A 20,619-nucleotide genomic window follows, 5' to 3' on the forward strand; every position below is an offset into this window, starting at 1 on the left:
TGGGTTTGGATTAAAGAATATTAGCATGGATAAGAGGATGGCTGACTGACTGACAGATATCAAAAAGTGGTATATGGGGGATGCAAGATCTAGTTAGTAGGATATGGGAGGAGCATGGGGCAACTCTGAGGTTTGCCAGCACCACCATCACTTTACATGGCGTATGGAGTGCAGATAGCTATAAGGACTTAAAACAGCTTGGGCTTACGTAGAAGGATATGAAATATCTTTCCTTGAGGGTCCTACAGGGCACACTGGTGGCATGCCGTTGCCACCAGAGAATGACTACATTGATAACTAGAACAGGCATAGGGCAAAACACTTGTGAAGGCTTAGGCCTATATCAAGTCTGGACGTGATGTAAGGGTAGTACTGCCCATAATCAGTACAAAGATTAATAATAATAAAAAAAAATAACCAGTGGTGTACCACAGGGATCAGTAATTGGTCCACTGTTATTCAATCTATACATCAATGACATTGGGAAAGATTTGACAAGCAACATGCAGATATTTGCTGCATGTTGCAAAGATAGGTAGGGTAATCAGGAATGCTGCTAATATGCAATACTTGCAGAATGATTTGAATAGGCTGGAACTGTGGGCATGGGAAAATGGATGTCAGTTCAATGTCAGCAAATGTAAAGTCATTCACTTCAGTATGATTAGATATCTATCGTAACATACTGATGGGATTATGCTAGAAGAAACTGATGAGGCTAGGGATCTTGGAGTGTTAGTGGATAGGAAGTTGAAGTTCAGGAGCTATGTAGCAAAGATTGCAAATACAACTCAAATCATCATCATCAATTTCCTGTCATGTATCCTCAAGGGGTGTACAGGATATGATAGTACTACCTGAAAAATTTACACTATTACTAACTTCCTATCTACAATTTTCTTCCAAATCAGTCTGTTACTCGTCAAGACTCCAACATTATCAGATCTTATATTTCTATCGTCTAAGGCACTTTGTACCATATCAATCCACCTATATCTTGGTCTTCCTCTGAGTCATTTTCCTGCCAACCTGGCAGTGAACACTTGTTTTGCTAATCTTTCCTTGCCCATTCTGTTTAAGTGACTATACCACCTGAGATTAGCTCTCCTCACGCATTCCTGGATACTGACAATGTCAAGTTCTTTCCTAATATCCTCATTTTTAATATGATATTGCCATTGATGCCATCTGATCATGCCTATAATCTTTCTCAGGACTCCCATATCTGCAGTCTCTAGTCTTTGGTCAAGTGTTTTACTTCTGACCCAACTCTCAGATCTATAAGTTAAAACTGGTTTGAACACTGTCTTGTATACAGCGAATTTAGCATTCCAACTAAATTCTCTTTATTCTATATGAATTTATTCAATTGACTTCCTACCATACCAGCTTTGTTGATTCTGTTGTCTATTTCCATATTTAATTTACCATCTTCACTAAAAATCATGCCTAAGTAGCTGAAATGTTTTACTTGTTCCACAGGTTCTCCATTCACAACACAGTTGACATTTGCAATGATTCTGTCTATTTTCATTGTCTTTGTCTGTTTATTGCTGACCTTCATACCATATCTATTACAACAGTTATTCAATTTAGTCAGAGAATCTTGCAGCCTTGTAGCGGATTTATTTAGAAGTATAACATCATCCACATAAAGCAAAGAGCTGACATTAACATCTCCAATTTTGATATCATGTTTAATACAACTTTCCTTCATAATGTGATCCATACAGATAATGAATAACAGAGGGGATAATGTACATCCTTGTCTCACACCAGATTTAATATTAAACCATCTTCCTGTACTTCCTTCAATTCTAATTGCTGACTTACAACTCAAATAAAGACTAAGTAATGCTTGATATAATGCCCCATTAACATCATATAACTGTAGCATATTCAATAGCTTCTCTCTTGGCACCTTGCCATATGCCTTTTCCAAATTGACAAAACTTAAATACAGATTGTAAGTGGAGGTTTCTGTGGTTTAGAAGTTCACATGGTACATTCCGGTAATTGGACCACGTTTCTTTCTTTTTTTTTTTTTACAATAAGCTATATAAAACACAATGAATTAATAAAACACCCGACAAGTTTCGTAAGTCATTCGACTTGCATCTTCAGAGGTAAAAGGTAACTGAAAGTTAAAACAACAAAAATGAAAATAACAGTTCATACTATACAGTTGTAGCCATCTGACTATTCATAAAATTAAAAATCAGAATGCAGATTCAAAGCAGTGCTGGGTTTAAACAATGCTGGATGATGCCATGTTCTGTTGTTCACGTTCATAATATCCGAGGTCTGACTGAGGTATATTTTTTATTAAAGCTGTCCAAACTTGGTGGAGAATTAATCCTTGATTTTTACTGCATTGGTATTTTAAGCATATTTGCAGATTCTTTAAATTTCCTTATATAACAGTTTTTTTCTATGTATGACATTTTTGTATTCTGCCATAGTACATTGTGGCCGGTGGAAGTGGTATGGAAAGCTAGACCTGATTTTTGTTCTCTTCTGTTTTGTACATTCTTTTGGTGTTTGCCCATGCAAATTTCTTCGGGTCTTCCTGTCTGTCCTACGTAGCAGATGCCGCAAGAAAAATAAATGTTGTAAACACCTGGTTTTTTTAAAGGATGTTGAGGAGGTTTAAGGGGATGTAGAAATCTCGAAATTTTTTCCAGCGGCAGAATGGCTACTTTGATGTTATATTTGTTAAGTAATTTAGCCATCTTGTCTGTAACATTTTTGATATATGGAAGCCGTGATAGCGTTTTTGAAATCTTGTTTCTGAGAGATGCTTGTAGCAGGTGTGTGGAGAATTTTTTTGATAGTCTTGGGGTTGCATAACCATTCTTTTGAAAGATCTGTGTTAGATATTCTAATTCTTCTTTCTCTGTGCTAGAAATGTTATATGCTCTGTCCCTTAGGGTTTTTATTATACCTATTTTTTGTGAAGGTGGTGGTGTGAGGCAGCATTAAGAAATCTTCCTGTGTTGGTGGGTTTTCTATATATGGAGAAAGAAAGTTTATTATCCTTTTCATTGACTTCTAACAAAATGTCTAGAAAAGGCAGTTTTCTAAGTTCTTCTTGTTCTAAAGTAAATTTTATATTATTATGCAAATTATTTAGGTAATCTTTGAAAGCAATGAGTTCATCTGTTGTTCCTGGCCATATGATGAATATATCATCAACATAGCATAGCCATATTTTTAGTTTTTGATGATAATTGTTTAAAGCATTATTTTCAAAGTTTTCCATAAATAGGTTAGCTAAAGCTGGAGAGAGGGAAGAGCCCATAGCCAGTCCTTCTTTTTGTTCCCAAAATTTGTCTTGAAAAATGAAAAAAAGTATTATTTATACAATGTTTATAAAGATCTACGATGTCTGGAGGAAAAAGGTCTTCTAGGAGATTCACAGTTTCGTTTCTTGGAACATTTGTAAATAGCCTGATAACATCCAAACTTGCTAATATGTCTGAAGGTCCAATATAAATATCTTTTACTTTTTCAATAAAATGTGTACTGTTCTTGATGAAAGAAAATGTTTTTCCTGTATGAGGTAAAATCATTTTGGTGAGATGTTTTGCTAAATTAGAGGTCAGAGAGTCTCTACCATCTACTATTGGTCTTAAGGGAATACCTATCTTATGAATTTTTGGTACACCATAAATTCCAAGAATTTATGGTACCAAAATGATAAATTTGGTTTACCAAGATGATAAATTTTTGTGCGAGTCTGCTGCCATGCTATGATAGAGGCAAACTGAGAAGGAGCAACGATAGCTAATGAATCAATATACAGGTTGTAAAGAAGGAATGATGCACAGTTTGTGAACCTATGGACTGAATTTGATGGATGGAAAGATTTGTACAATGCTAATGGATTGCACTTAAATAAATTTGGAGTTAGGCGTCTGGAGAGAGCTTTGTTCACTGACAGTGCTGAAGTGAAAATTCAGGAAAACTAAGCAATTAGGACAAATGCAGATTGAGTGTATGTGTGTAGTCACCTATGAGGTGAATGAGTGTGCAAATGAACAAAAATTGCAGAATTTAGTCATCCCTCATGCAACAATTGGAATGGGATAGTCAATTCAGGATGTAAAAGTAGCTGGGACCCTAACAGGATGCTACAGTTTCTACATAGTAATGCCAGGAGTATCAGGAACAAGAGAGAAGAGATTTTGGCATTGGTTAGTGCACCCATGCCAAATGTGAGACTTGGCTAACAGTAGATGATGTAGTTACAGAGATAGAATGTGATGGATTTAACATATTCAGGGTGGATAGAGCATACAGGAGAGGGGGATGGTGTACTGCTGATGATAGCAAATGAACTCCATGAAGCCAATAGGACAAAATATAAAATTCGTTGCTACTATAGCCAATGGGTCAGTGATAATGCAGAAAACATACATCAGCAGATTAGTACAACAAAAAGTCGAGTAATTATTATGGGGAAATTTCAATTTCTAAGTCATATATTGGAAGGAGGAAAGATCAAATGGCAGGAAGGAAAGGGAATTTATACACTTACTGAGAAATAATTACTTGAAGCAGAATGTGAAGGATGGGAAATCGGGTATGAAAATGTTGGATCTTGCTATAGGATCAGAAGACCCATCCATTACTAAGGTGGCTACATCGCCTCTAATTTGGGGAAGTGATCATGTGGACTTCACTAAGAAGGTAGCAAAACATGTGAAAATTACAGTTAAGAAGGGGTATATGTGGTGCTATTAAAAAGAAACTGGACTATGCTAATAAAATCTTTATAACTTATCCAATTTGAATTTGGACTCAACCCCTTTCAAAGTAGTCCCTTCTGAGTTCATGTATTTATCCCACCATTTTGCCATGCTCCAAATGCTTCTTGGAAGTCTTCTTGTTGTAGTGCATCAAGCACTGTATGAGATTTATCTTGGAACTCCTTAACAGTGTCAAACCACTGTCCTTTCAGCTTCAATTTCATTTTTGGAAACAAAAAGAAGTCACAATGGGCTAAATCTGGCAAGTAAGGAGGATGTGGGATGAATGCCATGCTGCTGGTCACTAAAAACGCTTGTATTATTAAGGAACTGTGGGAAGAAGCATTGTCGTGTTGGAGGAGACAGTTGCTGATTTGCCACAGTTCCAGTCTTTTGCAATGAGCGTCTTCTCTCAATCACCTTAAAACATTGCAGTAGAACTCTACATTGATCATCTGACTAGGTGGGACAAATTCTCACTGCACAATCTGCTTAATGTTGAAAAAGATGATCAACATGCTCTTTGTAGAACCCCTGACTTGCCTTGCCTTCTTCAGTCTTGGGGAATATACTCTTCCATTGTGATGATTGCTGTTTTGTCTATGAGTCATAGCCATAAATCCAAGTCTAGTCCCCCTGTGATGACCTTTGGGTCATCAATGGCCTTGTGACAAAGTTCTTGACAGACATTCACGTGGTGCTCCTTCTGGTCAGAAGCCAAGAGATGGAGAATGAACTTGACAGTGCCGCGATGCATGTTCAAATCTCTCGTGATGATTGCTTGAGCTGCTCCATATGAAATCCCAACTCTGTCAGCAACTTTCTGAATGGTCATGTGTCAATCTGCACAGATGATCTGTTGAATTTTTTTGAAGTTTTCATTGGTTGTGCTAGTGGATGGTCATCACAGCTTCTCATCATCCCTAAGGTGGTTCTGTCCTCCTTAAAATGCGAATGACACTTAGAAGACTGACTTTGGCTCATGGTTTCATTTTCATATGCCTTAAAAAGTAATTCAAGGGTCTCTGTGGCAGATTTCCTCAGTTGTATGCAAAATTTTACATTTGCCTTTGGTTCTAATTTCGTGTTCATGGAGAATTCATAGAACAGCACAAACATGTGATAAGAATAAAGCATTTTACATGACTTCCAGTGGACACAACTCAATTGGTGTGCACAGGGATTCTCATTAATCACACTGTGAAACTGCAACTAGAGTTGTCACCTAGTATCTGGCACAGTCTGGTTTCTTTTTTGATAGCACCTTGAAGGCAGCTTGAAGCAGGGCCGTGCTATAAAGATCTACAAGGGAAAGATGATCACAGTGCATGGAAGGGGAATAGTCAAGGGGGTATTGGGAGGAAGTAATATTGCACTGCATATTCAAGGTTAGGAGGATAAATCAAGTAGGAGCTAGATGGATGAGTAGAATCATTAAGCATGAGCTGGAAAAAAAAAAAAAAAAGGCGAAAGCAAATCCAAGTTTTTTTTTTTTGTTATGTGGCAAGTAGGAGGAAGAATTATTATTATTATATGGGCACCTACATGGAGTATAAAGACTCATCGCAGGAGATCCAATCTATCCACACAATCTATCATCTCTTTGAACCCATTAACAAACAAAGCACTCACAACTGACTGGCAACTCATTCTCTTACAACTCTCCAAGCAAAAAATTTAGTCCTCACGCCACTACTAAGTATACTTTTATTCAACTTCCAGGTATGATCCCTTGTTCTGGTCTCTCTAGCCAAGTGCTGAAACATTTCTCCTCCATCTATCATATACAACCCTTCAAGAAACTTAAATGTTTCTATCATATCCCTTCTTTTTCTCCTATCAACCAACTTCTGCAAACTACACGCCTTCAATCTATCCCCATAGGAAACATTCCAAAGGCCAAATTACCATCTTGATCACTCGCCACTGCTTCCTCATCACCAAGAAACCTAGGGGACCAGACTTGGGCACAATAATCCAGATGTGGATGTATCAGGACCTTATAAAGAGAAATAACTTACTTATCTCTGTGTTAGTGCTCTTCAATAGCCAAGTAATCTTATGGGCTACCTTAGCAATATGTCCTCTGAACTTCGGCTCTGTCTACCACCACCCCTAAAACTCTAGCTTCATCTATTTCCTGGAGTACAGTAGCATCGATGTGATACACGGCTTGTAATTTATTTTTCCCAAATTGCATAAGTTTATATTTCTCGACATTAAACTGACACCTATTAACTTTTGCTCATACTGACAGCCTATTTAAATCATCCTGCAAGTATCACCTTGATTAACTATCACTCTTTAAATTATACATATTTGGTCATAAAAGACTTAAAAAACGAGACTTTTTGAGGTTATGAGACCATAGGTTTTTTAATTAATACATAGATTAGTATAATCCTGCCTACTAGTTTCGCTAGCGACTGTCTAGCTTTGTCAAGGCTCGAACGATGCATACAAAAAAATATGAGAGAATATGAGAACTAAGTACTGCCAATTCATCGACTTCCGTTCTCACATCGGTTCCTGTCACCTCTGTCATAACAATATCTTCACTTGAATGATATACCCTTGCAAAATGATCACTCAGTAGCTTAACAATTTTGTCTGCCTCTGTTACATTTCTACCATCTGCACTCATTAAAGTTATATTTCCATATCCTTGCCAAAATTTATAGGCATCAGTGAGACTTGGCTAACAGCAGATGATAGCTACAGGAATTGAATGTAAAGAGTTTAGTATATTCAGGGAAGATAGAGAAGATAGGTTTGGGAGGGAGGGGGAGGAGTATTGCTGATAATAGCAGATGAATTGCAGCCAAAAAGAATGGGAGACAGGCAGGAAGGTGGCTGTTCATTTGAAGCAATCTGGCATGAGATTAAGGACAGCAAAACAAAATATACAGTGGTGTTGCTATAGACCAGGGAGTTTCACAGATGATCTGGAAGACATACATTGCCAAATTAGTATGATGAGTATGGGTTGAGTGATTATTATTGGAACTTCAACTATGGAGATGTAGATTGGAAGGAAGAAAGATCACATGGTAGGAAGGAAATAGAATTATATACCTGCTAAGAGATAATTATTTAAGGCATCGTGTGATGGAGGGGACTAGGAGTGGAAGAGTATTGGACCTTGTCATAGGATCAGAACAGCTACCATAACCAAGGTGACGACTTTGCCTCTAACTGGTGAAAGCGATCATGCAGTCTCGACTTGGGAGATTGTAAAATACAAGGCAGGTGATTATGACATGCTTAGGAAGAAGTTCAAATCTGTACTATGGCATAAAACACTGCAGGGTAAGGATGATAGTAGTGCATGGAATATAGTTAAGGATCATCTAGATGAAGCAGTATTAAATTGTATATCTGATATATCTAGTATGCTGTGGAGGGTATATAAAGAGAAAGGTGACCAGCAAACTTATGAACAGTCCAAGACTCAGGCTATGAGAAGAATCTAGCCAAGCAGACCAAAGGAAATCTCGGAGTTCTTTTGTTGTGGACAAGTAAGTGAAAGAGTGACTATGGAAGATTAACCTTAATGAGTAATGATGGTCATGAGGAAACAGAAGTTGGATAAAATGGTAGAATTACTGGTTGACCACTTTGCAAGGGCATATCATCCTAGTGAAGTTACTGCTTTAATCTCTGTGACAGACACTAATTTGGGAACAGAGGTGAATGAATTGGAGGTTCTTAGGATATTAGAGAATATCAGTGTAAATACAGTTGATAGGTTTTACGAGAATGTCCAAGGGAACTGGCAATGCCTTTTACTAGGCTTTTAATTTAAGTCTCAGCTCTGGTAGAGTTCCAAGAGAGTGGAAAGAGGACAAAATAATTCCTTTGCATAAGGGAGGTTCTAGGACTACAAGTAGCAAATTATAGACCAATCAGTATCTCAGGCATGGTGATAAAAGTAATAGAAAAACTGGTCAAAAAGAGATTCAAGAATGAGCAGATAAAAAAATGATAGCGTATGAGGGTCAACATGGCTTTGTGAAGTGTCAGTTATGCCTTAGTAATTTACTAACTTATTATAATAGAGTACAGCAGAGTCAGATAAAGGAAATGGCTGCACAATGAGTTTTCTGGATTTTGCAAAGGCATTTGATAGAATACCGCATGGAACTCTGTTATGCAAATTAGAACAAATGTGGATGGATATGACACTAGTTAAGTGGATAAGTGGGTGGTTGCTGGACAGATATCAAAAAGTGGTATATGGAGGTCAGAATTGAGGTGAAAAACAGGTGACTAGTGGTGCAGCAAGGTTCAGTGCTGAGTACTGAACCTTGCTGCACAGTTGTTTGCTGATAATGGGAAATTAGGTAGAGTAATAGTTAAAAAATGAGGTTATGAGACCATAGGTTTTTTTAATTAATACATAGATTAGTATGATTCCGCCTACTAGTTTCGCTAGCGACTGTCTAGCTTTGTCAAGGCTCAAACAGTGCATACAAAAAATATGAGAGAATACAGCAACGTTGCTAACTGTTAGGCAGTTAAGTTTTAAACATATGCGTGCATGTGTTGAGAAGCTTCAGTCAGTATCATGGATACGTGTTGTATGCACATGCGTTACATGATTTTTTGCATATTGTAATTCCGTTAAGCTGAGTGAGTTGATTAAGTTTTTCCATATATCCTTCAGTATGGCACCCTGATTTCTGTTGAGGTTGTTACCCATTCTTAATACCACTTGGAAGAAAATTGTTGACATGGCATTAATAATAATGTACACTTAATCATATACTACTGTCTTAGTAGCCCAAATATCCCTTGAAGCTACATATCAAGAAATTGATAATGATGATAATAATAGTTAACTGGTTTTATATTCAGTGATTGTAAAATTTCCTCATTTGTTTTATGGTCCCATTTGGTGTATCAGAGAAATTTAATTTCTAGTGTTTGAATTCGTTTTTCCTCTTTCTTTTTCAGCATCCATGTTTCAGTTATATATATTAAAGTGGGTTTAGAGAGGACATTATATAGTCTAATTCTGGTATGTTTTTGAAACAGAGCTGGCTCAAATATATTATTTATTATACTATTTGCTCTAAAAAATTTAATATTTTAATGGCTATATCAGTTTCAGCTTCATATAATAAATCACATCCTTGGTATTTGAAAGTATTTACTACTTCTAATATTTTATTATCTTTCACTATTTTAATTCTCACTGGGGTTCTCCTTTGTAAGCCATTATTTTCATTTTAAATAAATCTGAAAGTACACCCCAACTCAACATCACCAGAGTTAAAGATCAGTACTATCAACATAAGAAGTCTGAATGGCAAAGAAATGGAGCTAGCTCAGGAATTAGGTAAGCACCAGATCGACATAATAGGGATGACTGAAACAAAAAATGCAAAAACTGGGGAGATCTTTCTGAGCAATAAATACAAAATGTTATATTCAGGAAATGACAATCAAGCAAAAGAAGGAGCAGCTAGTATTCAACCCAAAATACGAGGCTAATCTTCTTGAATGGCAGACAGTCTCAAGTAGAGTGATGTGGGATAATATCAGAATAGGGAATTGGACAATGAGACTTATTTGTGCCTATGGTCCCGCAGAAGGTTCTACTAAGGTAGAAGTGGAGGAATTTTTTGATGCTTTAGAAAAAGCAACTGACACAATGAAAAAGGAAAAGTTGGTCCTTGTTGGGGATCTAAATAGCAGAGTAGGAAATGATTGTGAGACATACAAAAATATTTTGGGAAAATTTGGAGAAAAAAAGCAAAGCTAATAATAATGGCAAATACCTGTTGGATTTCTGCTCAGGAATTGGACTGGTTATTACTAACACCATGTTCCAACATAAAAATGTGAACAAATTCACAAGGAGAGAAGAAGCAAGGAATAAGAAAAGTCTCATTGACTATGTTATTGTTGATAGTGATGTTTTCTCCCTGGTGCAGGACACCAGAGTGTACAGAGGATTTGAAATTGGAAGTGATCACTATTTAGTCTTGAGCAGGATAAAAGTGAATTTCATATTTCATATTGAAAAGAATGATATGTAAGAAAGTTTTAAAGCGAATAAAAGTTGAGCAGCTCTCAGATGTGAACTGTAGATTAAATACACAAAGTATATTGAAGAAAAAATGAAAGAGGAGATTCAGTGGCAAACCTTGAAGAAAACCCTGATTGATTCAGCCAGAGAGACATGTGGTGAGGTTGTCTGCAAGGATAGAAAAGTCAAAACTCCATGGTGGACACAGGAAGTTAAAGAGGCAGTGAAGGAAAAGAAGAAATCATATCAAAAGTTCCTGACAAATAAGTCAGCTTTTGCTCTTAGAGAATACAGAGACAAATGTAAGAAAGCGAAACACTGTGTAAAACTAGCTAAACAAAAGTCAGGGGAGGACATTGGCAAGAACATTGAAAATAAATATCAAGAAGGTGGTAAAATAATCTGGAGGTTGTTGAAGAAGCTCAGAAATGGAGGAAATAGTGCTGTAAAAGGAGTTTGAGATGATAACGGTGACACGAAAACAGGAGAAAAAAGATATCCTTGAAGCATGGAGTAATTACTTTGAAAAATTGCTAAATGAAACAAGCAGGGATAACAGCACAGTGGTAAAAAAGACTGACTAGGCATGCAGTCAGGAATACAATCCATACTTGTAGTAGAAAAAACCGTCAAAGGCTTGAAATGTGGAAAATCATGTAGTACTATCATATCCTGTACATCCCCTTGAGGGTACATGTCAGGAATTTGATGATGATGATGATGAGGTCAATAGCAAAATTGCAAATAAAACACACAGAAGAATTGTGATGTTGAAATATACCTTGTCATGTAAGAATAACAAAGTCATTTTGCTTCTTTACGATGCACTAATAAGGCTATACCTCAACTATTCTGTCTAAATTTGATTTTCCAGATTCAGAGTGGATAAAAATGCTGTGAAAAGAGTACAAAGAAGAGTTATAAAGATTATATTCAGATTATGGAATGTAGATTATGAGAACAAATCATCGACTACAGACTCTGGTTAGCAGGAGAAAGAGGGATGATATGATAGAAGTCTACCAACTTCTGAATGTCAGTTATAGAATATCGTCTAATGAAAATTTCTGTTATATAGATGAGGGAAAGATAACATGGAAGCTGTTCTCTCTCTCTCTCTCTCCCCACCTTCTGAAGAATAAAACTAATCCCCTTATCTTCTCCTAAAATTACAATTAGGAAAGCCAATCTGGACAGATAATAGGCCATAAGAATATTTATGTCGATATAGATCTATAAGTTAATTTTGAGTCGGTGACTAGGGGAACTTTTTTCTAAACATGTTCTTTGAGTTTAGTGAATGTCCAGGCAAAGGATTTTCCAGCTGAAAACTTTGGTTTTTAACTCTGAAACTGAAAAAAAAAATAAATAAATAAATAAAATAAAAAAATCAGCTGCAGAACTCATCCAATTTCAAATGTAATACTAGTAAAATTAGAAACATGAGATGGAAAAAAAGTGTCTGCTGTAATCTTAGTTACTCATGTCACTAACCATGTGATGATGAAAGTGGAGGAAAACTTGAGTGACAAAAGACAAACAATTTTTTTTTATTTTAAAGTTAATTAAAAATAATTTAAGTAAAAATAAAAATGTTACCTTTATTATTTGATGATGTAATTTCAAAGCATTTAAAACAATATCCTGATGATCGTTTAAGGATTTCTCATGATTTTTAAGTTCTTTAAGTTTTCCCTATAAAACAAATAGAAAAAATAAATTTTTTGTAAAAATAAAATACACATCAGTTCCATTTTTGAATTAGCATGCCATTTTTACTTAAATGTACCTAGAGTTAAATATTTAAATATTGAAAAAAATATATATAATTAAAATAAATGAAAAAACAAAATGAAATTAAATAAATGAAAAATATATATATATACATACTATATATATATATTGAAAGACAGTTTTCAATACAGAAAAAACAAAGAGAGAAGTCCCAATCAAAATTCTATACAGTCAATATAATTCAATACAAATGTAGTAAACCAATCACTATAATATACTATTCCTGTTGTTCCTATGAGCTGTTTATAGCAAACGTAAAGCACCAGAAAAAATGTTAAGTTCAGAAAGAAAGAAAAAATCAGAACTTCATATTACAAGAAAATGTCATAAAAATAACAAGAATTTGTTCTGGATTCTGTTGAAATCAAAGTGTCTTTATATCCATGGCTGATTTCATTTTTTTTTTTTTTTTTAAATTCAACCTGGATCAATGCACTGCAAGATGAAGATCTCTCCCAATTTTCTATATGCTATTCTATTTTCAGCATTTCTCATATAATGCATTCCAGCAGTTCTATCAATTTCATCTTGCCATTTCTTCCTTGATCTTCCTCTTTGTCTACTGCCATCCACAAGTCTCCATTCTGTCAATAACTTGGACTGTCTTGTGTTGTTATATCTTGCAATAATACGTCCAGCCAATCTCCATTTTGAATGAATAATGCTGATGATGTCTTGTACACCTGTTCTCGATCTTATCAAATGGAAGGGTATCCTGTCTTTAAGTGTCACACTGAGCATATTCTTTTCTATTCTTAACTAGGTAACTTTACAACTTTAACAAGTAAGGCACACTGATCAAAAGCTTTCCCATTCAAACTAATGGAAGTATTATTTTGAAGAGTGTCACCCTTCAACCTTGCCAAAAGTCATTCAACTAGTTGTATCATTGTTTTTATTTCTTCTATTTGAATATTCTTTAATTTTTAAACAAAAACATATAAATCTACCTTTTCCACTTCTCGCATTCCAGTATAATTCTTTTAAGTGTTAAATTGTCATTCACCATCAACCCAATAGAGCCTCCAATTTAACACTTAAAAGAATTATACTGGAGGCTCAGTAGGTATAGGCAAAAAAAGCCCTTTGGTCAGAAAGAAAGTTCGGTTTGATTCCATTCTATGACATGAAGAACCTTTATCTGGTCTCTTCCGACTAAAGGTGAGTTAGCTGGTGTCTCATACGAAGGTAGAGGGTTTTTTCAATATAGAAAAAAAAAAAAAATTTAATTTCAAGATAAGGTTAAAAAAGGTTTAACTATCTGGAAATTCAGGTTTTTCGTCCTATGAACACACACACACAGATCTACAGTCATAAAATACTTTCTTTCCCTGTCCCATCTTAAGGGACAGGGAAAGAAAGTGGGGAATCACATACAAAATAAAATCAAACATTTTAATGGACGCTTGAACTAATTCCACTAATTTCATTTCTGGGTCTTCTGAATCTTTTGCCAAGAGAACTATATGCATCAGTAAAACAAATGAGTTGGAATCTTTCTGTTAATTTTAATTTCACCATTCTTCCAGTTCAATTCATGAAAAACTTCCTCAAAAAAAGGTTAATGATGTAAAGAGTTTAGAAGATATTGAATTCGCACCCCTCCCCCATGTCTTATTCCTCTACTTAATGGAAATTTAACTTTTCTTATACAACATAAATAAATCTGCTAATGCCTTTTATTTCCCTTATAAGGAATAGGCAAGGCCGTTTTAAGTTTCATCTAGCTTTTTTTTTTTAAGACTGAGTATGCAGGTAATAACAGAGGTGGCATAACTACATATATATAATATATATATATATTTCAAGGTTTCCATGCATGCACGTTTCTTCTATTCCCTGTTTTAACAGTGATTTTAAGATAGCTGATATTTTGATGGAGTCAAATGCTTTTTCAAAGTTCATATAGGCTAAATAAATAAGTTTGTTTATTTTTTTATTAATTTATTCATTAGTCTTTTCTATAGTTTTCTTAAGACTATGGACATGGTCAATGGTAATGTAATTACTATTTCTGGTGATTACAGGCCATAATATTATTAGAGGAACTGTCATCACTGTGATTGATTCATTATCCTTTTTGAAATATATAAAAAAATAAAATAAACTAAAATAAAAAAGATTACTTAAGTTTAGGTATTAGGATTGTTGAGAAGATCCTGAGATCTTCTCAACAACACTACTTAGACAACTTCCAAGTGTGACCTCTTTTTTCGCCTATTGGGAGTAAGGGGAAAACTATCTTTTGTGTCAATCTTATAGAATCCCTTTGGTAACTTATAAGTTATTATCATATCCCCTCTCCTCCATCTGTCAGCTAAACTCTGCAACCCACACACCCTCAATCTATCCTCATAGGAAACATCCACAGACCTGCCATCAGCTTGGTCATTCATCTCTGAATCCTCTCCACCACCTCCCAATCCCCCAAGAAGTACAGGTGACCAAATCTGTGCATTTTAAAATCATTAACACTCCCTGCATGTGCAACACATTCTGGTAATGTATTCTACTTATCCACAATTTTGTTGTGAGATGTTTCCATCCTCACAACAAAAACTATTTGACCAAATATGAGAAGAGCAATCTGCAGTGTAATCTTTATCATGGCAAAAGCTGAATCTTTGCCTGCTTAAACTGTAACACTCACCTGCTTAAATTCAGTCTATCAACCATCACCTCAGATCTCGAATATCCACTTCTATAAGCAGAGTTCCACCAATAGAGTACACAGTCTTGTATTCCTGAAGTCCAAAATGAAACACTTGCACTTATTAATTTTGAAACTACAACCCTACTCATTTCTTGAAATTAAAATTCTATTGAAATCTTTCTGAAGGGAATTTTATTTATTTATTGAAGGGAATTAATGTTAAGCAGCAATGCTGCTTATAATTCTACCTTTAGTTGCTTGCATCATCATCAATCAAACAACTGAAAATCTCCAGTCAATCCACATGAAATATTGTTAACAAATAAGCTGGGTCCCCAGAATAGATCCATTTGGCACACCAATAGTTACATTTCTTTTTTGAGACGCCATCATACACAACTTGCTGTAATTGGTCAGAGATCTAATCTTCAAATCTATAATTTCTATAATTAGCAAATTACTAATTATTGAGTCCTATAACAGATCTTTGGGCATACGATTACGATTACCTTCCTTTTTCTGAAATGCTGCTGCATCACAAACTTCAACATAATTTTTGTTGCAATATTTTAAATAGTAATTGATAACATTTTCTAGTTATTCTAAAATAAAAAAAAAAAATTGCCTCATCTGAATGAGGAACAAATACTGAAATACCTGTTATTTCCAATACTGTTCCACTCACTCAAAGTAAAGTGAATGTGATCTGATTCTGTTAATTCTTTAATTTTATATTTGCTCTTCTTGAGCATATTCCTGGAAGTCTAAAATTAACTGATTCTTTGGTAATACATAATTCTCCTTGGTTAATTTTCTTGTTTTATATTTAAAATTGACTTATCAAGCCCTGATTCTTTTTGAGCTACTTGAAGGTTCCATATTTTCCTTAGCCCTTCTTTTCAAGTATGATTCAAGATGCTCCAAATGATTCATCAGTCCACTAGCATGTGATTCCTTACATAAAATCTGTTTTGGACAATAATAGCACTGAGCTGATTCCTCATTTTTAGATTTCTTAAAGAGTTCTCAAACTTCATTTATTTTCATTTTGAAGCTAAATTGACATTAAAATTATGAAGTTAAAAAAAATGTATATTATTTTTTATATAATTTTTTATAATAATTTTTATCTTACCAAGTTATCAAATATCATCATCATTTAAAAATAAAAAAGAAAATAACTTTACGATACATTACAGCATGAAAGTCAGTGGGCCATTGGCAGTGATCTATAGTTTTCCTTTAACTAACGAACTGCTTGATAAGATTGATAATTTTGTGAGTGAAATATTCAGAGATGCTAAGTACATTAAAGATTACGTGTGTCTACATCTGACTCATCATCAAATTCCTGACATGTACACCCAAGGGGTGTATAGGATATGATAGTACTACATGAAAAATTTACAACATTACTAACTTCCTATCTACAATTTTCCTCCAAATCAGCCTGTTATATTTCTATCGTCTAAGGCACTTTGTACCACATCAATCCACCTATATCTTGGTCTTCCTCTGGGACGTTTTCCTGCCAACCTAGCAGAGAACACTTGTTTTGTTAATCTTTCCTCGCCCATTCTGTTTAAAGTGACCATAACACCTGAGATTAGCTCTGCTAACACATTCCTGGATGCTGACAATGTCAAGTTCTTTCCTAATATCCTCGTTTTTAATATGATATTGCCATTGATGCCATCTGTTCACGCCTCTAATCTTTCTCGGGACTCTCATATGTGGAGTCTCTAGTCTTTGGTCAAGTGTTTTACTTCTGATCAAGCTCTCAGATCCATAAGTTAAAACTCGTTTGAACACTGTCTTGTATACAGCTAATTTAGTGTTCTAACTAATTTCTCTCTTATTCCATATGAATTTATTCAACTGACTTCCTACCATACCAGCTTTGTTGATTCTGTTGTCTATTTCCATATTTAAGGACTATCTTCACTAAAAATCGTGCAAATGTAGTTGAAATGTTTTATTGTTCTATAGGTTCTCCATTCACAATGCAGCTGATATTTTCAATGTTTCTACCTATTTTCATTGTCATTGTCTTTTTAATGCTGACCTTCATACCATATCTATTACAACGTTATTCAATTTAGTCAGGGAATCTTGCAAACTTATAGCAGATTTATTTAGAAGTATAGCATCATCCGCATAAAGCAAAGAGAAGACATTAACATCTCCAATTCTCATATCATGTTTAATACCACCTTCTTCATAATGTGATCCATATAGATAATGCACATCCTTGTCTCACACCAGATTTAACATTAAACCATCTTCCTGTACTTCCTTCAATTCTAACTGCTGACTTACAACTCAAATAAAGACTAAGTATTGCTTCATATAATGCCCCATTGACACCATATAACTGTAGCATATTGAATAGCTTCTCCCATGACTTTTATTTAGCTGGTTTTACACAGTGTTTCGCTTTCTTACATTTGTCTCTGTATTCTCTAAGAGCAAAAGCTGACTTATTTGCCAGGAACTTTTGATATGCTTTCTTCTTTTCCTTCACTGACTCTTTAACTTCCTGTGTCCACCATGGATTCGTGATTTTTCTATCGTTGAAGACTACCTCACCACATGCCTCTCTGGCTGAATTAATCAGGGTTTTCTTCAAGTCTTGCCACTGAATCTCCAAGGTTTGGTTCCTGTTCTCAAACTCTTTCATTTTTTCTTCAATAATCTTTGTGTATTTTAGTCTACAGCTCACATCTGAGAGCTGCTCAACTTTTATTCTCTTTAAAACTTTCTTACATGTTATTCTTTTCAATATGAAATTCAATTTTATCCTGCTTAAGACTAAATAGTGATCACTTCCAATTTCAAATCCTCTGTACACTCTGGTTTCCTGCACCAGGGAGAAAACATCACTATCAACAATAACATAGTCAATGAGACTTTTCTTATTCCTTGCTTCTTCTCTCCATGTGAATTTATGCACATTTTTATGTTGGAACATGGTGTTAGTAATAACCAGTCCATATCCTGAGCAGAGCAGAAATCCAACAGGTATTTTACGTTATTATTAGCTTTGCTCTTTTTCTCCAAATTTTCCCAAAATATATTTGTATGTCTGACAATCATTTTCTACTCTAGTATTTAGATCCCCAACAAGGACCAACTTTTCCTTTTTCATTGCGTCAGTTGCTTTTTCTAAAGCATCAAAAAATTCATCCACTTCTACCTTAGTAGAACCTTCTGTGGGACCATAGGCACAAATAAGTCTCATTGTCCAATTCCTCATTCTGATATTAGCCAACATCACTCTACTTGAGACTCCCTGCCATTCAAGAAGATTAACCTCTTATTTTGTGTTGATTACTATGGCTACTCCTTCTTTTCCTTGATTGTCATTTCCTGAATATAACATTTTGTATTTATTGCTCAGAAAGCTCTCACCAGTATTTGTCTTTTTTGTTTCAGCCACCCACTATTACCTCAATCTGGTACTTATCTAATTCCTCAGCTAGCTCCATTTCTTTGCCATTCAGGTTTCTTATGTTAATAGTACCGATCTTTAACTCTGGTGATGTTGAGTTGGGGTGTGCTTTCAGATTTGTTCCAGTAGCTGACTTTTCGCTGTTTGCCCTGGTGACGCCCCAGCCGGCATGAAATTTTGTCGTGTTGTACCATCATTTTGTATATTGGTTTAAGCCAATAAGAATACAATTTGGTCGGCTAAATCCCAAATTGCTAGCCCATCCTCATTCGTTCAGTATCCAGGTAGATACCCAACAGGGTGCACCACGAGAAGGTGAGGATTGGACATTAGGTGAGAAGCCTTGTCGGTTCTCCGCATTCCTTTCAAGGCTATGTGGAGGTCTCCTCTCAGTTATACAGTTTTGACCCTTAAGCACCCCACTATACCTGACTGGCAAATAGTTTCATTAATAAAATTTAATAATCATCTATAATCTATGTGATACAATACTCATTTCACTGAAATTAAAAATTAATAATTTTGACACTTCTGCTTCATGTACGTAAATTTAAATTTATAAAAGGTCTCAAGTCTCCAAACATTTTTCCAGGGAATTGAAACAATAAAGATTTGAAAATTTCCTGAGAATTTCCCAGAAAGTAACCCTTTCCTGATTATGAATATACTAGGTCCCTCCAATGGAGTGTAGCAAATTTTTTCAGAAAGCAAATTATACTTGAAACTAAACTGTATTTTTGTTTTTATTCTTCACCCAACTGTGAGCAAAACAAAGGTTTGCATGGGAAGTAACCTCACAACTATGCTGGTTGTATGCATAGGCAAATGTGTAATAATATTGCCCTAGAATTCCAAAATACAGCACACTTCCATTCTCTCATCCATTATGTGAAGGGTCACTATACCAGTTTTGATCTTCAGTGGGTTCATCATAAGCATAGAGCAATATAGGGATACACGAGATCTAATAATATTAGGAGAAAGGAAAGATACATGGAGTAAGTTGTATTGCTAGCCTTCAGCCTTATAATGAATAGGTCTCAGATCCTTGAATCATTATAAGATGCTAAAGACTATCCATTTCTCTCTCGCTTTTTTTTTTTTTTTCTTTTGTGGAACTAAGTGGAACCAGGTGGTTGGCTTTTTTAAAGCCTTTCATCAAAGTCATTTTAGATAAAAAAAGCTAACCACCTGGTTCCACAGTCATGAAAATACTTCACATGCCAACTTTGCTTACATTTGGACAAAAGATAAACCAAGAATATAATTTCTTGGCATCTTAAATTTAATTTATAATTAAGTGGAAAAACTTTCAACCACTAGCTCTGATCCAGAGTATTTTAGTAATAAGATGTGATACTAATGCAAGTGAAGTGAAGTCTTAGCTTCTTTATACGAGTTGCCCCAGTCCTGAAAATAATTCAGGTGCAAACTTATTTGCTTACACTTGGATAAAGGATTAAACCAAGTATATAATTTCTTGGTATCTTTAATTTAAGGTGTGACACCTTTTGTATATGGGAAATACATATGACCTGCATTACTTCAATTTAGTACCAATTCTGGGTGATCACAAAAGATCAAAATTGGCCCTTTCTATAATGCTTAACATAATACATACTCAAAACAATGTGTGCTTTGCATTATGGGATACCAAGATAATGTGAAGCCATTAGCTTCTATATACAAGTAGCTCAGTCATGAAACTACTTTTATTATTATTACGGGCTACTCCAAGTAGTCCTTAGACAAATCCAGGGAGGCCCTAAACATCATGTCAAGAACAATCGAACATTTGCACAGTATCTATCATACTTTGCTTTGAACTCATTCACAGTTATGGCACCCACAACAGACTCTGGCAACCTATTCAACTCATTAGCTACTCTCCAAGCAAAACACCTAGTTCCCTAGCTAACTACATTCTTACTCAGTT

The 20,619-nt window shown here is 35.1% G+C and overlaps 1 protein-coding gene across 2 annotated transcripts in view; it reads right to left on the bottom strand.

The window, feature by feature from the left end:
• Positions 1 to 20,619, bottom strand: part of LOC150106127 (TNF receptor-associated factor family protein DDB_G0285149-like) — a 246,739-nt gene that overhangs the window by 124,864 nt on the left and 101,256 nt on the right. For both annotated transcript variants that reach the window (XM_090393876.1, XM_090393875.1), the window contains exon 7: positions 12,385 to 12,480. In XM_090393876.1, the coding sequence (XP_090250002.1) occupies positions 12,385 to 12,480 (96 nt within the window). The remainder of the gene's footprint in view (positions 1 to 12,384; positions 12,481 to 20,619) is intronic.

The sequence above is a fragment of the Typopeltis vanoorti genome, chromosome 6 (assembly GCF_054136105.1).
Source record: "Typopeltis vanoorti isolate ZY-2024b chromosome 6, IOZ_Tvanoo_1.0, whole genome shotgun sequence".
NCBI classification, from domain to species: domain Eukaryota; kingdom Metazoa; phylum Arthropoda; class Arachnida; order Uropygi; family Thelyphonidae; genus Typopeltis; species Typopeltis vanoorti.